The 17,335-nt window shown below is 40.1% G+C and overlaps 1 protein-coding gene across 2 annotated transcripts in view; it reads right to left on the reverse strand.

Annotated features, from left to right (window-relative positions):
- PRICKLE2 (prickle planar cell polarity protein 2) overlaps positions 1–17,335 on the reverse strand; it is a 320,000-nt gene that overhangs the window by 77,218 nt on the left and 225,447 nt on the right. For both annotated transcript variants that reach the window (XM_070936850.1, XM_070936849.1), the window contains exon 3: positions 7,761–7,874. In XM_070936850.1, the coding sequence (XP_070792951.1) occupies positions 7,761–7,874 (114 nt within the window). The remainder of the gene's footprint in view (positions 1–7,760; positions 7,875–17,335) is intronic.

Here is a 17,335-nt window from a genome sequence, read left to right on the forward strand (position 1 = left end):
GCGACCTGCATTGGTTACTGGTTGCCCTCCGGGTGAGATTCAAGGTGCTGGTGATGACCTATAAAGCCCTACATGGCTTAGGCCCAGGATATTAGGCGGACCACCTGCAGCCAGCAACAACATCCCATTGCCCGGTTCGCGCCCATAGGGAGGGCCTACTCAGGGTGCCGTCGTCGAGACAATGTCGGCTGGCGGCCCCCAGGGGTAGAGCCTTCTCTGTGGGCGCACCCACCCTCTGGAATCAACTTCCCTTGGGGCTTTGGCTGGCCCCTGACCTTCGCACCTTTCGCCGCGAATTAAAAACTTGGTTATTCAAGTCCCCCAGCCTGGACTGATAGGGTTTTTTACGGGTTTTTAATTGTATCTGATTTAATTAGGCATTTTAACTTGCATTATGGATTGTGGTTTTTATTGTTGTGAACTGCCCTGAGTCCGTTGGAGATAGGGCAGCATATAAGCCTAATTAATTAATTAATTAATTAATTAAATATTGCAACAAATTCACTACTTTCTGAAACAGCAGTGAAATATAGAAACAAAAACCTTTCATGAAAAATCCGTGGGATTCAGAATTAAGGGACATCAACCTCAATTTTCTTTTGTGACCTCATCATGGATCTATAACTTCCCCTGAGCTGAATGCTGCTCTTGATTTTTAGGGATCATGTCCAATACTAAAAAAACAGTGTTTGAGCCCATGACCCAAAGTTGAAAGGACTAAGAAAGAAAACTAAAATGATTTGTATTTACACTGAATTTAAAGTGCATATATTTAATATACTGCCCACCACTATTCCATCCTGTTTGTTGTTTCATCATGACAGGATGTGGGTAAATGCCAAGAGCACACACTTAGGGTCACCTAAGGTCATCTTTGCTGCCCAACTAAGGCAAGCAGGTACCTAGATTGGGTAGCAGCAAAATAGGAAGACAATGGAGGTGGATATTACTTTACTGACAATAGCAAAATCATAATTTCATACTGCACAGGAGAAGACCATGGTAAATCGTTCCTGTATTTTGTTTATCAAGAAAACCATATAGGTAGACAATATAAAGTAATTGATAATATAGTGTCAGAGACACCAGTTCTAAAAACTAACATACAAAAATAAAAATTAAGAATCAGCTTATCTGCCGATCTATGTTGTGACTATATCTAAGTCTTTAAAAATACTATTGTATATACTCATGGATAAACCCTTGGATGTATTTTGGATCCTAAAATTATTGGCTGATCTGCAAGTATATATGGTAACTAAAAAATTCAGAGAGCTGTTAGAAGACACAAGAAGCAGTATTACAATGACATCTGTAAAGACATCAAAGCTGGAGCTCGACATGGAAAAATAAGGGAAGTTTTCCAAAATTTCTCCAAGCTCAGATCGAGATACCAATCTCATATTGCTTTGCTAAAATATGCTAATGGACAGACAGCAACTGATTCAACAAAAAGAAAAGAACTGAAATTCTATACAATGTTAACCAAGTGAGCCTGGAAAATATTCCCTATTTATAAGAATTTCCAGTCCTAAAAGATGAAGTTAAATCATTACTCCAGTTTGACCATGTTGGAAGATGACAGGAATTGATGGAATATCTACAGAAATATGGCAAGCGATATAAGTAAATAACGGTTCTAACCAAATTATTCCATCAAATTTGGAAAATGATAAAATGAACCACAGATTGGAAGAGCTTAATCTACAAACCAAAACCAATAAAGACTTAACACTGTGCAAACTATTGTACAATATCCTCAATTTGGTATGCAAGCAAGATAACACTTAGGATCATCCAACAGTTATTAGATAACTGTTCATGGAAGATCATCATGGAAAATGAGATATTATTTTAGATGAGATTGAGGGACAAGAGGCATTATTGCTGATACACGCTAGAACATTGAGTAATCCAAAGAATATTATAAATATGTCAATATGTGCCTATTTGAGCACAGAAAGGCCTTTGATTGGGTCTATTGTGACAAAGTGGAATGTTCTTAGTCTCAGAACATGTCATTGTCCTCTTGAAAACCTATAGACAGGATAGGAACCATAGTTAAGAAGAAACTTGTGAAAACAGCTGGACTTAGTGAGACAAAGCTGGCTACTCTCTCCTTATTCATTCAATCTATATAATGAATATATTTTGAAAGAGGCTAGATTGTTAGAAGGTGAGTGTAATTTTAAAATTGCAGGGGAAAAAAACATAAATAACCTGAACTATGCTGATGCTACTACTCTGTCTGCAAGCTCAGGTAATTAAAATCAAGCAGCACAGTAGGACAATTAAATGGCATAAAATCATAAATAAACAGCACTATGCTGATGCCTGTCTGCAAGCTCTAGTAATTAAAATCAAGCAGCACAGTGGGGCAATTAAGTAACATAAAACCTTAGCGTTGAAAGGAGTCTTGGAAGTCTTGTAGTCAAACCTCCTACCCCCGGCAGGAATCCTTAGACCACCCCAGACAAATGGCTGTCCAATCTTTGAAAACCTCCAGTGATGGGACACTCACTTCAAGAGGCTGGCTGTTCAACTTCTCACAGTAAGGAATTCCCTCCTTATTTATTTCAAGACAATGAAGAAACTTAAGTGGAGGATAGTGTCTGCTTTTTAGGACTGACTATCATCTGTAAAGGAACCAACAGGGAAGAAATATGCTTCGGGCAAGCACTTGGTAAAGTACTAACAAAGGCTTGTAAAAAAATATTCAGTGATGTGCTGAATGGTTTTCCCTGTGATATTCTAGGGAAACAAAAGTTGTATTTGAAGAAGCACGGTAGAAAAGGTATGTTAGGGTCAGACAAGGCATTGAGAATACCATAGACAGCCAAAAAAGCAAACAAATGGCTCAGAGACCAAATCTAGCCAGAGTTTCATTTCAGACACAAATAATCAGACTCAAGTTATCACATTAGGCACATTACACAAAGACTCAGAACTTTTCAGAAGCTAGGAAAGCTGGAAATTAAGAGAAGAGAATGACTAACAGCAAGGTGGGTGAACTCAATTGCAACAGTAATGAGGACACCATTTAGAGATCTGAAGGTCCAAGTTGGGGACATATCATCCCAAAGAAAAGTCTATCTTTGTGATCATTAAGTGTGAGCACCAACTTGGTATAGGTTGGAAACATGTGGAAGAGACCTTCATCCTGCAGTGGATAGACAATGGCTAAAATGATTGATGATGATTATAATAATTTATATCTGGTAATATATTTAATATTTTCTCTTCCTTTTTTTATGCCTTCCAATCAGTTTTGTCTCCTGACAACTGCTTGGAGAAGTGCTTGCAGGTTTCTTGGCAAGAGTTTCAGATTTGCCATTATTTTCTTCAAAGGCCTGAGAGAGGACTGACCCAAAGTCATCCAGTTTGCTTTGTACCCAGCGGTTGGTTTCCAATATTCTATGCATGCACCCAACCTTCCACACATACTCCTGGCCTCAAAAACGTGGCAAAATAGGACGGCATTACATCTGGACGGGTGGAAGGGTGCACCTGCAGTCGCCGCTACCAATTCGCCCAAACCGGTACGAACCAGCTGAATACCACCTCTGCTTGTGCCTAAGGTGGGACTAGAACTTAATTTCTAGCCCAATGTTATTAACTGCCGCACCAAAACAGGAAGGTCACTTTTGACAGTATAAAATTATAACTTGGAAATTATAAAATTATAGTTTGGAAAGATTTTCTAAAGATTTCTAATGGATGCACCCAAGATTTTCAGAGGCTATTTGCTATTTTGGAACTTCGGGCTGCATATCTCTTTGTAATGTAGGAACAATGTTTTTTAATGCTTTTGAGGTGCTTTTGAGTGTCCAGAAAATGTTATACTCAATCATTTTAAAATAAATTATGTCTTTATTTCCTAACTGGAATATTTAAGGAGTTCACCGAATGCTGAGAGTGGATTGACATTTTGAAAGAAGGTGCAATTAAATGTCTAAGTGATGAGAACCATTTCTAAATCTTGGTTTTGAAAATGTATCATTAGTTCTAGGCAAGGGTGAAATACTACCGGTTCGGGCTGATTCAACCGAACTGGTGGTAAAAAATGCTACTGGTTCTCCGGAACCGGTAGTTCAAAATGCTTTGAAAAGTAAAAAAAAAAAAAAAAAAGTTCCGACGATCGCGCGTCGCTCAGCTCGTCAAAACTTTTTTTTTTTTAAACTTTTTAAGCATTTTTCTATTACCTGTTCGGGCGAATAGGTAGTAAAAAATGCTTTAAAAAAAAAAAAAAAAAAGGCTCGGACAATTGCATGGCACAGCTGTGATCATCCAAGCCTTTTTTTTTTACTTTTTTAAAGCATTTTACTATCTATTCACCTGAACCAGTAGTAAAAAATGCTTTAAAAAAGTTTTTTAAAAAGGTTCCCAAGATCGTGCGCCACAGCTGATTCCACCCCCCCCCCCACTGTTCTACTTATCTTCCCAAGCGTCCTTTTGGTGTGAAGTGTGCATACACGCGCAGCGTGCGTTTGGTGCGAACTGCGAATGTGCGGCCAGCGAACCTGTAGCAAACCAGTTCAGATTTCACCACTGGTTCTAGGGCTTCAGTTAAATGGGATATGCAGGTCACAGTTTTAATATAAAAAAAATCATACTATCCCTGTTTCAGAATTGGAAAAGAGCTGTGATCTTTAAAACCTCTCTTATCTTATCCTCTCTCTTCTGTGTGGTGTGATTTCAAGATTTTTCTCTGCCCTATCCGCAGTATCTCTTTATCTTTTAATAATGATAAGGCCTTTTTGCCCCCCAAAAAAGTTGTTAATGATTATGACCTTAGAGATGCTTTGAGCTTCAATTTCTGTAATAACTCTCAAAATTCCAGCAACATATGATATTCTTAATAGGACACGGGGTTAAATTAAGCTCTTAAATGCTATGGCCAAGGCAACAGCTGCCTATTACAGATCCCTAACCTTTTGAGTAATGATTAGAGCCCCATCTTAGGGCAGGAAAAACTAAGCTTAAAATCCATTCTTTCCATGAAGCTCACCTATTTATTTTAGGTCATCCACTATCTCTTCGTTTCAGCTAAATCACTGGGTTATCATGAAGATAGGAGGAGGGGAGAGCAATCACTTATGTTTCTTGGAGGAAAGTGAGATAAAACAGCAATTGTGTGATGTGAACATTGGTACTTTGGTAGTGGGCTTAATTCTTTGGCCAAATCTCCTGTTTACTCCCCCTACACCTCCTTTCCATTACTTCCCTTAGATGGAAATATTGATGTCATCATGTTCAGTGACCAAACCAACAGGAAGAGGACAACTTTCGATTCAGATGGAAGCAATCATTTGAAAGAGATGTTTCTGAATTTCTGTCTGAGTGAATGGTTGCTTCACTTTGCAAGCTGCCTGAGATGGCTACCAGTTCATAGGAAAAGTTGAATCCACTGTGCAACAGTTTCCCACAAGATGCAGTGGGACTAAGAATTAGAAAAAGGAAGACCCACATTAGTTTCTACGTCGAACAAGGAGGTTTCTTTCTGATTTCTCTTCCAATTAATCCTTTCTAACCGTCCTGCTGAAGAGAAGAAATCCAAGTATTTTGCTATCAGCCATCAATCCATGCTATACTCATGTGGCTTTCAGTCCTTCATGACTGAGCTATTTTATACACTTTTATTGAACGGAGAGAACATCTCAGTTTCTACCATCTTTTGGATAACTTCAACTTCATCTTCCACATCTGCATGTAACATTAACATGCAGATCTTTAAAAGCACACAGAGTCCATCTATTGACAGGCCTGACGATTAAGAGGACCAGTTCAGAAAATAAAATGAAATTTAATAACTCTTTTCTTCCCTTCTGCCTCTAGAAAAAAAATGCCTTGTCTGCTGTTGAGAAAAAAAGTCCCATATTGTCATCTATAGAATTATGCAATTAGATACATACGTGCATGTACACATGCCCTTCATGTTATCCCTGGCAATTTTGTGAGATCTCAACCAAAAATACAGCATTAACCTCCATACAAATATAGAGTATATACATTTTGACCAGGGCACTTCTAACATTAGAACAAGCATTCCCAAAAAATACTAAAGAAGTCATCAGACATGCCAAACCACTGAGCATTTCCTTTACTTTTACACATACTTTATTTCTCTCCTATATAATCCCATTCTTACTGCATCCAACAACCAATCTTCAACTCTGTATTTACCCAAAATACTCCTTAATTCAGGCCTCTCCACTTCAGCAAACACTTTTTCTAAGCCTACTATTTTACATTCGTCTTTTTCTATGACCTATAAAAGAGAGAAAACTCTGGTCTGCACATGCCCTGCCTGGCATAAAGCCTCAATGCACTCCTGACATTTTGCTCAATGTATCTGTGGTACATTTTCAATCTGTCAAGCACATTCCCAGACAAGCAAAAACCCTTTCATATTTCTGTATTCATTCTTGATAGGTTTTCTTTTTATATTGGGGAAACAATAACAGTGTCCTTCTACTCTTCAGGCAGAGATGCATCATGCAAACACATTAAACAAATCTCACTGTGACTCCATATGCCGACCTCATCCGTTGTAGATGTGCAACCCTTTCTCTAACTGAACCATCTTACCATATTTCTGTATTTCTCAATCTTAGCAACTCTTAAGATATGTGGACTTTAACTTCCAGAATACCCCACCCAGCATTTCAACATACTAACAGCATTTATGGCTCCCCACCCATCATTTTTATGACATTCATTTAATTTCCCCTATTCATCATTCCCATACAAAAGTAAAATATTCCTTCCAGCATTCCCTCATTTAGGTTTGACCCCTAATAATTTTATCCTTTTTATTTTTAATTAAATTCCCTCTGCTGGAGGCATCATCAACTTCCCAAACAAGTTTTTTATTTCCATTAAAATTGCTCTGTATTTCCTCACCCACTTATTGTTATGTCTTTTGGGCCTTTCTTTGCACTGGCACTCACAGTTGTGTGTTGCAGAAATAGCACAAGCCGCCTGTTTTAATGTGCCCTGAGGGTGAAGCCATATACAACTAAAAGGAGAAATATGACTGTTGGTATAAGTATGTGCTTTTTCTCAATTGCCCAATTTAATACAAAAGTAAGAAAAGTGAAAGTCTAGCAACTGTAGTAGAACAGGCTAATTGATCCCATATAATTTTTTAGAAAACCTGAGTAAATATGCTATATGCTGGCAAAATATTTCCTATAATACAGATGTAACCCATTAACATCAAGGTCAACTCAATATCTCTACTGAGTCCCATTCCAAAAGTTGTAGATTCTTCTTTAACTCTTATTTCAGAAGTTGTGAACTATTCTTACTTTAAAAAAGCTTTCCTAAGAACATACACTACTTCATGTAAATAAGATAGTACCTTTAGATCTTCAAAGTGTTATTGAAATTGATATAATTTATTTATGAACTGGACTGGAGTTGAAATTCAAAACATATAAAGTTAAAGCATGAACTATTTATACATCAATTCAAAGAGACACTAGACAAACATGCGTTTTTTGACTGAAACGTGAGGATTTGGGGCCTTTTCATCTAATTAAAAGCAGTTATAGAGAGTGAGAACTTCTTCCATATTTTTTTAACACCCCACCTAAAACCGCCAAGGGTTTCGCAAAATAAATCTTTAACAAATCCTCTGCCAAAGGACTCAGTGAGCTGGCTAGTTGGCTGGTACACACAACCCAAATATCAGAATGATGGCCTGTCCCCCGCTAGGTGCGCTCCAGTATTTCTTCTTTGATTTCTGAATGACTTACCTCATTGTCATGTGGAGGCAGCTGGTGCAGAAGCTGTTTGATCCGGGCTTTCTCTCCAGGGCTGTTGACATAGGGTACTTTGTCTTCTGGTAGACAGCTGTAGTATTGATGAACCTAAATGTTAGAAAAGGAGGGCTGCAGTACAATGTTTTGAATTTTGGTTGGGACATATTTGCTTTTAGCAAGAAACACACCAAATATTCTCAGCAGCAATAATTACTCAACAGCTGGAGATGCATGCAACACGCACACACACACACACACACACACACACACACACACACACACACAGATAGGCGACCTTCCTTACGAGGAAGCCCATTTGACAGAAGCAGAAATCTGTTTGACGTAAGGGTCAAAGCGAGAGAAAAACACTAGCTGTTTTCTGTCTAACGCGCCAAGATTGTTTCTTTACCGTCTTCTCGGTTAGTCTCCAGAATGTGAGCATGTTTCCCTTGGCAAGATGGAACTGTCAGCACCTGCCTTTGTAAGCATAGGTTAAGACGCTGCTCCTTGGCATCCAATCTATGACTGGGTAACTGAGCCTCCACCTACACTGCAGCCCTGAAGGCTTTTTCTGTAACAATTTGTGAAAATAATCAGCAGATAAAATCTGTTGGAAGACTGAAAGTTCTCTTTAAGAGTATGTAATTAAAAACCATCATGAAAAGTGCAACAGACTAAGCGGTGCAGCGAGACCAGGTCCCAGGAAATTCCATTTGTAATAGGGGTGTTTATGATGTACAGACAGCTCCCGTTGATTCCACAGCTGTGGCTAAAGTTTCCAAACAAACAGTACAGTGTAGTCTGATGCCCACAGGAAAGAGGTCTTGACTACAATGCCATACCCACCATCTTGCAGAAGGGATCGTTCCACGCTCTGGATGCTGCTGGTGTAATACTTAATTATGGGTATGTTATATTTCATTTCACAACCTATCAAGCCAGGATATAGTTTTCTTCATTTTGGCATTACTGTGCCGTAACCCACTGTGCTTTGGAAACTGGCTTAGCACATTATGTGAACCTAGCATTATTAGTGTTGTTGTTCTTTTTTAGCAAACTATGATAAAACAAACTATGGTTTAGTACAGTGGTGGCGAACCTTTTATTCACCAAGTGCCGAACAGATGCACGCTTTGCGTGCGCGTGTGCCATCTGTGCTAATGTGCGGCTCCTCCCACATGCGCTGTGTGCGTAACCACCCCATCTGCGCATGCACAGCTTTTGTGCGCACCCCACACCATGCGCTGAGTGCACAATCGCACGATCTGCACATGTGCATGGCTTTCACACGCACAAATGCCGTCTGCCCATGCTGCACACCAGTACTCTCGCACACATGCGCAAACACACACGCATGCACAGGAAAGCTCCGAAGACCAGTTGGGTCCCCTGAATTGCATGCATGCGCACCAGAGGCCCGAACACCAGCTGGGACACATGTGCATGCGCAGCTGCAGGTGAGTTGGGCGACAGCTTGCGTGCCCAGAAAAATGGCTTTGCGTGCCACTTCCAGCAAGCGTGCCATAGATTTGCCATCACAGGTTTAGAATAATTCCCTCCCATTCTGATGTCAGCACAACATAAAATATGGACAGGGAGCAAGCTTTTACAGGATAACTTAGTGGCCAGATGCTAAACGTTTAAAAGTTGTGATCACTAGAAAAGAGATCTGAATTGTAAAAATAAGAATTGTACAGGAATATCTCCAAATATATCAAAATCAGAATTTTGCCTTCTGTCATAGTACAGTCATGGCAAGCAACATCTTGAGATCTAACCAGACTACTTACTGAATGACTATGAACATTGTATGAATGATGTTGAGGATATAAACAATTCAGCCAAGTAAAGCCACCATTGCCTATTAAAAAGCTGGAGAGAAGAGAAGTTTGAAGTCCCATCTTCTAGTCCATCAAAAATCACTTCTGAGATTGGTCCAAGGGGATTTTTCACACCGTACTGTATCTTGGCCATCAAGGAGAGTTTAATAATTGGTATGTATGCGCTGAATGAGTGAGTGAATGTGAGATACTGCTAAAATATACCAGTGGTCTCCTGCCATTGTTGAATAGTATTCACTGATCTTGCTCTCATGCTGCAAGAAAAAAAAAAGATTGCTAATTCTACAATAGAGGGTCAGCCTCTTCTTAGAAGGCCAAGCGTCTCAAGTCTTGAATTTCAAACTATCATTACCACCAAAGATCTCTAATTGGCAATCCAAGTTAAATCTTTCACCTCAATTAAGATGATTATTGCAGAATGTTCTGTCTTGAAAGACATACCTTTCTATATCTATTAACATAATAACTAGTTCTTGAAAATGTGGAAATGTAACAATTATTTCTTGAAACTGTGAAATCTTCATTCCCGTCAACCGAAGCCTTATAATCTTTTAAATTGTGCCTAAATCATTAGTACTTTTAAAATCTGGCTCCAAGATACCTAAGGCCATGTAGATAGACAGACAATCTTTGCCCAGGCCTTTGACAAGAGAGAGTAAAACCCGTCTTGCTTCATCACATTTGCCATCTATTATCTTTATGTTTTGTAATATCTTTACTTTCTTCTGCCACAGTGATTCTACTTCTATTTGCAGGACTTTGAACCTTGTGCTTCTCTTGTCTTTTATTCTGTTGTCTCCAGGTACTGAAAGATCCATTATCCAGATTATAGTGTTAATTATGATATATGTATATAAAAAGTAACAGGTCAAAAGTAGATAAGATAACTATAATTTTAAAAACTGAAAGAAGTGTGGATGTTAACCAAGGGAGAACAATCTCCTGTAAAGAAGTTATAAACCTGATAGATCAGATCCAGGGTATTCATACTTGGAAAAGATCAATTGAAATCAATGGGACATGTTATTTGTGAGTGCAGGGGATCCACAGCCTATAAGACTGTCTGGATCTAACACCCTGTGTAAGTATGAGGAAAGATAAAATGTCCACTGAATTTGAGATTTTGGGTTTTACATTGGGAGAAGTAGAGGAAAGAAGAAATTAAGCTTCTTAATATAGCCATCTCAACACCTTAGGCTTGGTTTTGCATCTGACAACTCCCATGTGTAGAATTTTCAGAGTAGTTGTGATGCTCTCACTAAACAACGGGATTGTATTTTCACAAAATAGCTTCCATGGTAGATGGAATACGTTCAGATAAAAAAGCCATTGGCTATTTTCTGCCAGCTTCTTTAGGGTTCATTGGGTTGCAGATACCTATCCATCCATCCATCCATTCACAAGAGGTCTAAGGATATTCTTGGGTCTAAAGATAAAGCCAGAAGCTGATGGTGCTAGCTTCCCATTTATTGTTTTTTTAAATTCAAAAGACTTTTTTTTTAAAAAAGAGAAGAGTTTACGGGCAAATTGGTTCCCATGAGCATCATAGTACTTGTCCCTGAAATATTTATTTTTGAGTGATCCAAATTTCAAATGGAAGGGAGCTTCACATAGCTAGGGCCATCCCTAAGAAGGCCTTTCTCCAGTAGATTCCAGCTGATCTTTCTTCCAAGTCAGCAACTATAATAAACCAAAATTGGAGGCCCTAAGTATCTTGGGATACTTTCAAGAAGGCAGATCTCACACTATGTAGAAAATTATATGTAACAAGGACCTTGATATGGACAACTAAGGTAAGTACACCAGTGATATGCTCCTGCTGGTAAACATCTGACAGAAGTTCAGCTGCCCCCTTTTCCTACCATTACTATTTCTGAAGTTTCCTCAAGGGCAAACCCAAGTGACATGACTTACCATGTTCAAATTGGTAGCTGAATAATAGTGGTTGAATCATATTTTTCCAGGAAGGGACACAGGTGGTAAAATTAAAATAGCTACTCCTTATAACTGTAGTGACCTTTTAGCCACTTATTTCTCTCCTTCGGTCCACAATCCAGCCCAAGGAGGAATCTAACAAGGTTCTCAACACATCTGATAGACTGAAAGTTGCTCTAATTGTCACCCACAAAGATAGCAGCCAACATTACACACCTAATTTATACTTGAATGGCTCCAAAAATATGACATACAACTCCCTAAGGCAAGTATCTATAAAGAGAACATTTGGCAAGGCAAGATAACACGTTTGAAAGGTAATCTGGTTATCTCATGAGTAAGTATTTGTTTCTTGGCAGAAAACAGAACCAACAATAAACCAATGTAGACTGATTTTAAGTATTTCCACTAGAAGATTTTCTAGAGGTCTGCTAGAACTATCTCTCTACAGTCTGGAAAAAAGATAGCTCTACAGGCATGGGCAAATGAGTTGGGAAAACTTAAATCTGACAAAAGAAAACCTCATAAAGAAAGCAGGTCCTGACTTGTATTTCATCACCTAAAATGAACTACAGTTCGTTAAGAAAAACTGGATCTCTTTCCATAAATATCCTTTCAGGTAAACTCAGTTGTTTGCCTATCGTAGATTTTCCCCCCTGACATACAATTACCTGCCCAGCCTCCCTGGGTGATTTCATTTCCTTGTTATGAAGATAAATCCTTCAAGTCTCCATTAAATCATTTTCGGAGAATTTGACTTTTATCAGCCGTCAGAATCATCTGACTTCTTAACTGTGAAAACGAATGCATCATTAAAAGAGAATATTCAGATGATAGTTATGATACGTTAAGTTTTCTCATACTAAGTTCTTACATCACTTGGGATAAATAAATCTTGCCAGCTCCTTTTGCACATGGATTACCCAAATGCATTCACATTTCTCTCTCAGACTGGATTGATTGATTGATTGATTGATTTATTGAATAACAGAGTTGGAAGGGACCTTGGAGGTCTTCTAGTCCAACCCCCTGCTTAGGCAGAAACCCTACACCATTTCAGACAAATGGTTATCCAACATCTTCTTAAAAATTTCCAGTGTTGGAGCATTCACAACTTCTGGAGGCAAGTTGTTCCACTGATTAATTGTTCTAAATGTCAGGAAATTTCTCCTTAGTTCTAGGTTGCTTCTCTCCTTGATTAGTTTCCATCCATTCCTTCTTGTTCGGCCTTTAGGTGATTTGAAGAATAGCTTGACTCCCTCTTCTTTGTGGCAGCCCCTGAGATATTGGAACCCTGCTATCATGTCTCCCCTAGTCCTTCTTTTCATTAAACTAGACATAACCAGTTCCTACAACTGTTCTTCATATGTTTTAGCCTCCTAATCACCTTTGTTGCTCTTCTCTGCACTCTTTCTACATCTTTTTTACATTGTGGCAACCAAAACTGGATGCAGTATTCCAAGTGTGGCCTTACCAAGGCATTATAAAGTGGTATTAACACTTCACGTGATTTTTATTCTATCCCTCTGTTTATACCGCCTAGAACTGTGTTGGCTTCTTTGGCAGCTGCTGCCAAATTTATATGGCTGCCCAACTCACATACGGTAACCTGGAAACTGAGCATTAACACTTATAAGTGTCTATTACTGCCATCTATTTGTAATTTTTTTCCCCTGCAGGTGATCTTTTACAAATTCTGAAGAGCCTGTCATAAATAGAAGGGTCAATGTCAAGAGTCAACTAGAAGAAAATGAAAAAAAAAAAATGGAAGAGTCAACCATGAACTAGAAGAACATGAAATATAGAATCCAGTATTAAAAATAAAGATGAAGGTTATAAAATCTACAAATGTCCTAAGTTGAATGTTCCTTAGATTTATTCAAATAATAAAATGATTTTATTTACTCTACTTATCTAAAACTTTAACATACAATTAAGTTTTAACTACATTAAAAGGAACTAATTATCACAGATAAGTTGAAAACAAAAATAAGAAGAATAGGAAGAAGTGGTAAGCAGATCTGTCTTCTCCTGGATAGTGCATATATCAATTAAAAGATGTGCAGAAAAATCTTCTGGCGGTTTCCACTATTTAGCTAAAATGATTTCTGACTTTTCTGACTTGGAAAAGACGCCTAAAGAGCGATTGGAGGTCCAGCCGTACCGAATCTGACCGGTCACTGGTGAGGTCTTATATCAAGACCTACCTAGTGGCGATAAGAGTGGCGAAATCCAACTATTTTTCCACTCTTATTGCATCTGCAGAGAATCGCCCAGCCACCTTGTTTAGGGTGACCCGTTCTCTCCTACTGGTGGGAGCAAGGGAGGATCCCTTGTAGGGTAGAGCTGAGGATTTTGGACAATTCCTGCATGATAAAATCGCTCAGATTCGGGCCAGCCTGGACTCCAATTGGATAGCCTCGGACGGGATGACGGAAATGAGACTTGACAGTGTCACCTGGGAAGAGTTTGACCATGTGACTCCTGAGGATGTGGACAGGATTTTGGGGAGGCTTAACGCTACCACATGTTTACTGGACCCATGTCCCTCCTGGTTGGTGCTGGCCTCCAAACAAGGCTGGTTTCAGGAGATTTCCAACGCTTCATTGAGTGAGGGGGTCTTCCCATCCGCCCTGAAAGAGGCGGTGGTGAGGCCCCTCCTCAAGAAGCCTTCCCTGGACCTGGCTGTATTAGCTAACTATCGTCCTGTCTCCAACCTCCGCTTCACACCGAAGGTTGTTGAGAGTGTGGTGGCGCAACAGCTTTCTCGATTCCTGGATGAAGCTGTCTATCTAGATCCGTGCCAGTCGGGCTTCAGGGCGGTTTACAGCACAGAAACGGCATTGATCACATTGGTTGATGATCTCTGGAGGGCCCGGGACAGGGGTTGCTCCTCTGTCCTGGTCCTCCTAGATCTCTCAGTGGCTTTTGATACCATTGATCATGGTATCATGCTGCGTCAGCTAGAGGGGAGGGGGGGCACCGTGCTACGGTGGTTCTCCTCCTTCCTCTCTGACCGTACGCAGTTTGTGTTGACGGGGGGGGGCAGAGGTCGACCTCGAGGTTCCTCACTTGTGGGGTGCCGCAAGGGTCAGTCCTCTCGCCTCTTCTGTTTAACATTTATGTGAATCCGTGGCTTTGAGGTGAAGTGTCAACTGTATGCTGATGACACGCAGTTGTACATTTCTACCCCAGGCCACCCCAATGATGCCCTTGACGTGATGTCCCGCTGCCTGGAGGCTGTGCGGATTTGGATGGGGAGGAACAGGCTCAGACTCAACCCCTCCAAGACTGAGTGGCTGTGGCTCCTGACAGCCCAATATAGCCAGCTGACACCATTGCTGGCTATTGGGGATGAGATCTTACCCCCCTCAGAGAGGGCTCGCAACTTGGGCGTCCTCCTGGACTCACGGCTGTCCTTGGAGGATCATATGACGGTTGTGGCCAGGCGGACCTTTTATCAGGTTCGCCTGATATCCCAGTTGCGTCCCTTTCTGGATCGGGACGCCCTGCGCACAGTCACTCACACCCTCGTCACTTCCCGGCTGGACTACTGTAATGCTATCTACATGGGGCTCCCCTTGAGGAGCACCTGGAGGCTCCAGCTGGTCCAGAATGCAGCCACGCGAGTAATAATGGGGGCGACTCGTCACTCCCATGTAACATCCATCCTGCATGAGCTGCACTGGCTTCCGGTGGTCTTCCGGGTGCGCTTCAAGGTGTTGGTTACCACCTTTAAAGCACTCCATGGCTTAGGACCTGGTTATCTACAGGACCGCATTCTGCCACCGATTGCCTCCCACCGACCAAAACGCTCCCACAGAGAGGGCCTCCTCAGGGTGCCGTCAGCCAAATAGTGTAGGCTGGTGACCCCCAGGGGAAAGCCTTCTCTGTAGGTGCCCCGGCCCTATGGAATGAACTGCCCCCGGACATACGAAGGATCCCCAACCTCCGTGCTTTCCGTCGCGCTCTGAAGACCCTATTATTCCAGCAAGCTGGACTGACAGGATAAAGGTTTTTTAAATTGGGTTTTGATAGGGGTTTTAAAATGATCTTAGTTGGATGTTTTAAATTTGGCCGAATGATTGAATTATTTTAATAAGCTTTTAATTTTTGTTGTACATTGTCTTTACCATGGCTGTTCACTGCCCTGAGTCCCTCAGGAGAAGGGCGGTATACAAATAAACTCAACTCAACTCAACTCAACTCAACTCAACTCAACTCAACTAAACTTGTACATCGCTCAGAGGCGCTTTCCATGAGATGAATGGCCGTATAAATTTGAAAAATAAATAAATAAATAAATGGACCCAAGCTAGAATCCAAAGAAACTTCCAAGGCAAGCTGCAAATTTGATTCTAAAGAGTGAGAATAATACTGTCCACAACATACTGCATCACCAATTCAGGTCTATTAAGCTTTCCCTTAATCAGCAATTCATCTATCCTACAATATTAAAGACGCGGCCTCTAAGAGCTATTTAACTGATCATGTGGGGTTGACCACTTGAATTAAATGATAAATATAAACCATGTTTGTGGTCAGTGAAAATCTCACTTGGCTTTGCGGTTTCGAGGAAATGTGAGATACGTTTGTCTATATTGCTTTTTTCTGGAAAGATAAATTGCTGCAAACCATGATGTTTTCATTGTTATCTTCAATATAATGGTCTAGCAAAGTATTTAGTAAAGATTACAAAAGTGGTATTCCCTTCTACTTGGTGTTTATTTTCCCAAAGCCTCTTTATGGAGTGCAGGCAGTCCTTGGGTTAAGAATACCTGACATGGACAACTTGTACTTATGAATAGGCTACCTATTATTAAAAATGGCAGATGGCATTATCTTTCATTAAACCCACTGAACCGCTCAAGCTGGGCAATGTTTTTATGAACTACTGAAGCCACGTATTTTTTTTTTAATATATATGCCTTTTGAACACTTTTAGTTGTTCGTTAAATCACTTGCATTGCTTCCGTGGTTCATTGACTTGAGGAAGTACAGTGCTGTCCACCATTGTACTTCCTGTACAATTGTACTTCCTGTACAATGGCAGTCCATTCATAAGTATGAGTTCTGACTTATAGTCCATACATAAGTATGAGTTCTGACTTACAAGTACATACAAATTCAGGTTAAACAGAGACTTGGGAACAAAATTCATTCTTAACCTGGGGATTGCCTGTATCTTATCTAGATTCCAGTTTTGGCTCATATGCAGATCATCAACAATTTAGACCTGCACTGATGTCCTGGTGGAGATTTTGTGCCATCTACACATGTTTGCTTCTCCTCTTCCAGACTGGAAGATGTTAACCAATACAAGAGAAAGAGCAGGTTTGATTAGATTTAAGGGGATTGTTGAAAACTGAATAAAATAGTTTTATACAGAATAAGTTGGGGATGGATGGATATATGCTAGCAGAAATGCATACACAACCATACAGAAAATGTGGTGATGATATCATCGTATGCACTGATGATGTTACATAGTTTGGTAATGAAATGGCTGCAAGAAAACAACCAAGTTCATTGAACACCAAGGATCCAATATACAAATATGCTATAGTTCCATCTGGCATTTGCATAGCCCTAGCTGCTAGTAATGCTAATAATACAGTTTTGAAATATGTCCACACTTCAGCATGACTCTTATAAAGGGAGATGACTTAAGGCAGCCAATAATTACCATGTTTCCCCGAAAATAAGACCCTGTCTTATATTTTTTTGAACCCTGAAATAAGTGCTCGGCCTTATTGCCATGCGCTCAAAAGCCCGATTGGGCTTATTATTAGA

The sequence above is a fragment of the Pituophis catenifer genome, unplaced genomic scaffold, assembly GCF_029215685.1.
Source record: "Pituophis catenifer annectens isolate HBS135680 unplaced genomic scaffold, rPitCat1.0.hap2 SCAF_2, whole genome shotgun sequence".
Lineage (NCBI taxonomy): Eukaryota > Metazoa > Chordata > Lepidosauria > Squamata > Colubridae > Pituophis > Pituophis catenifer.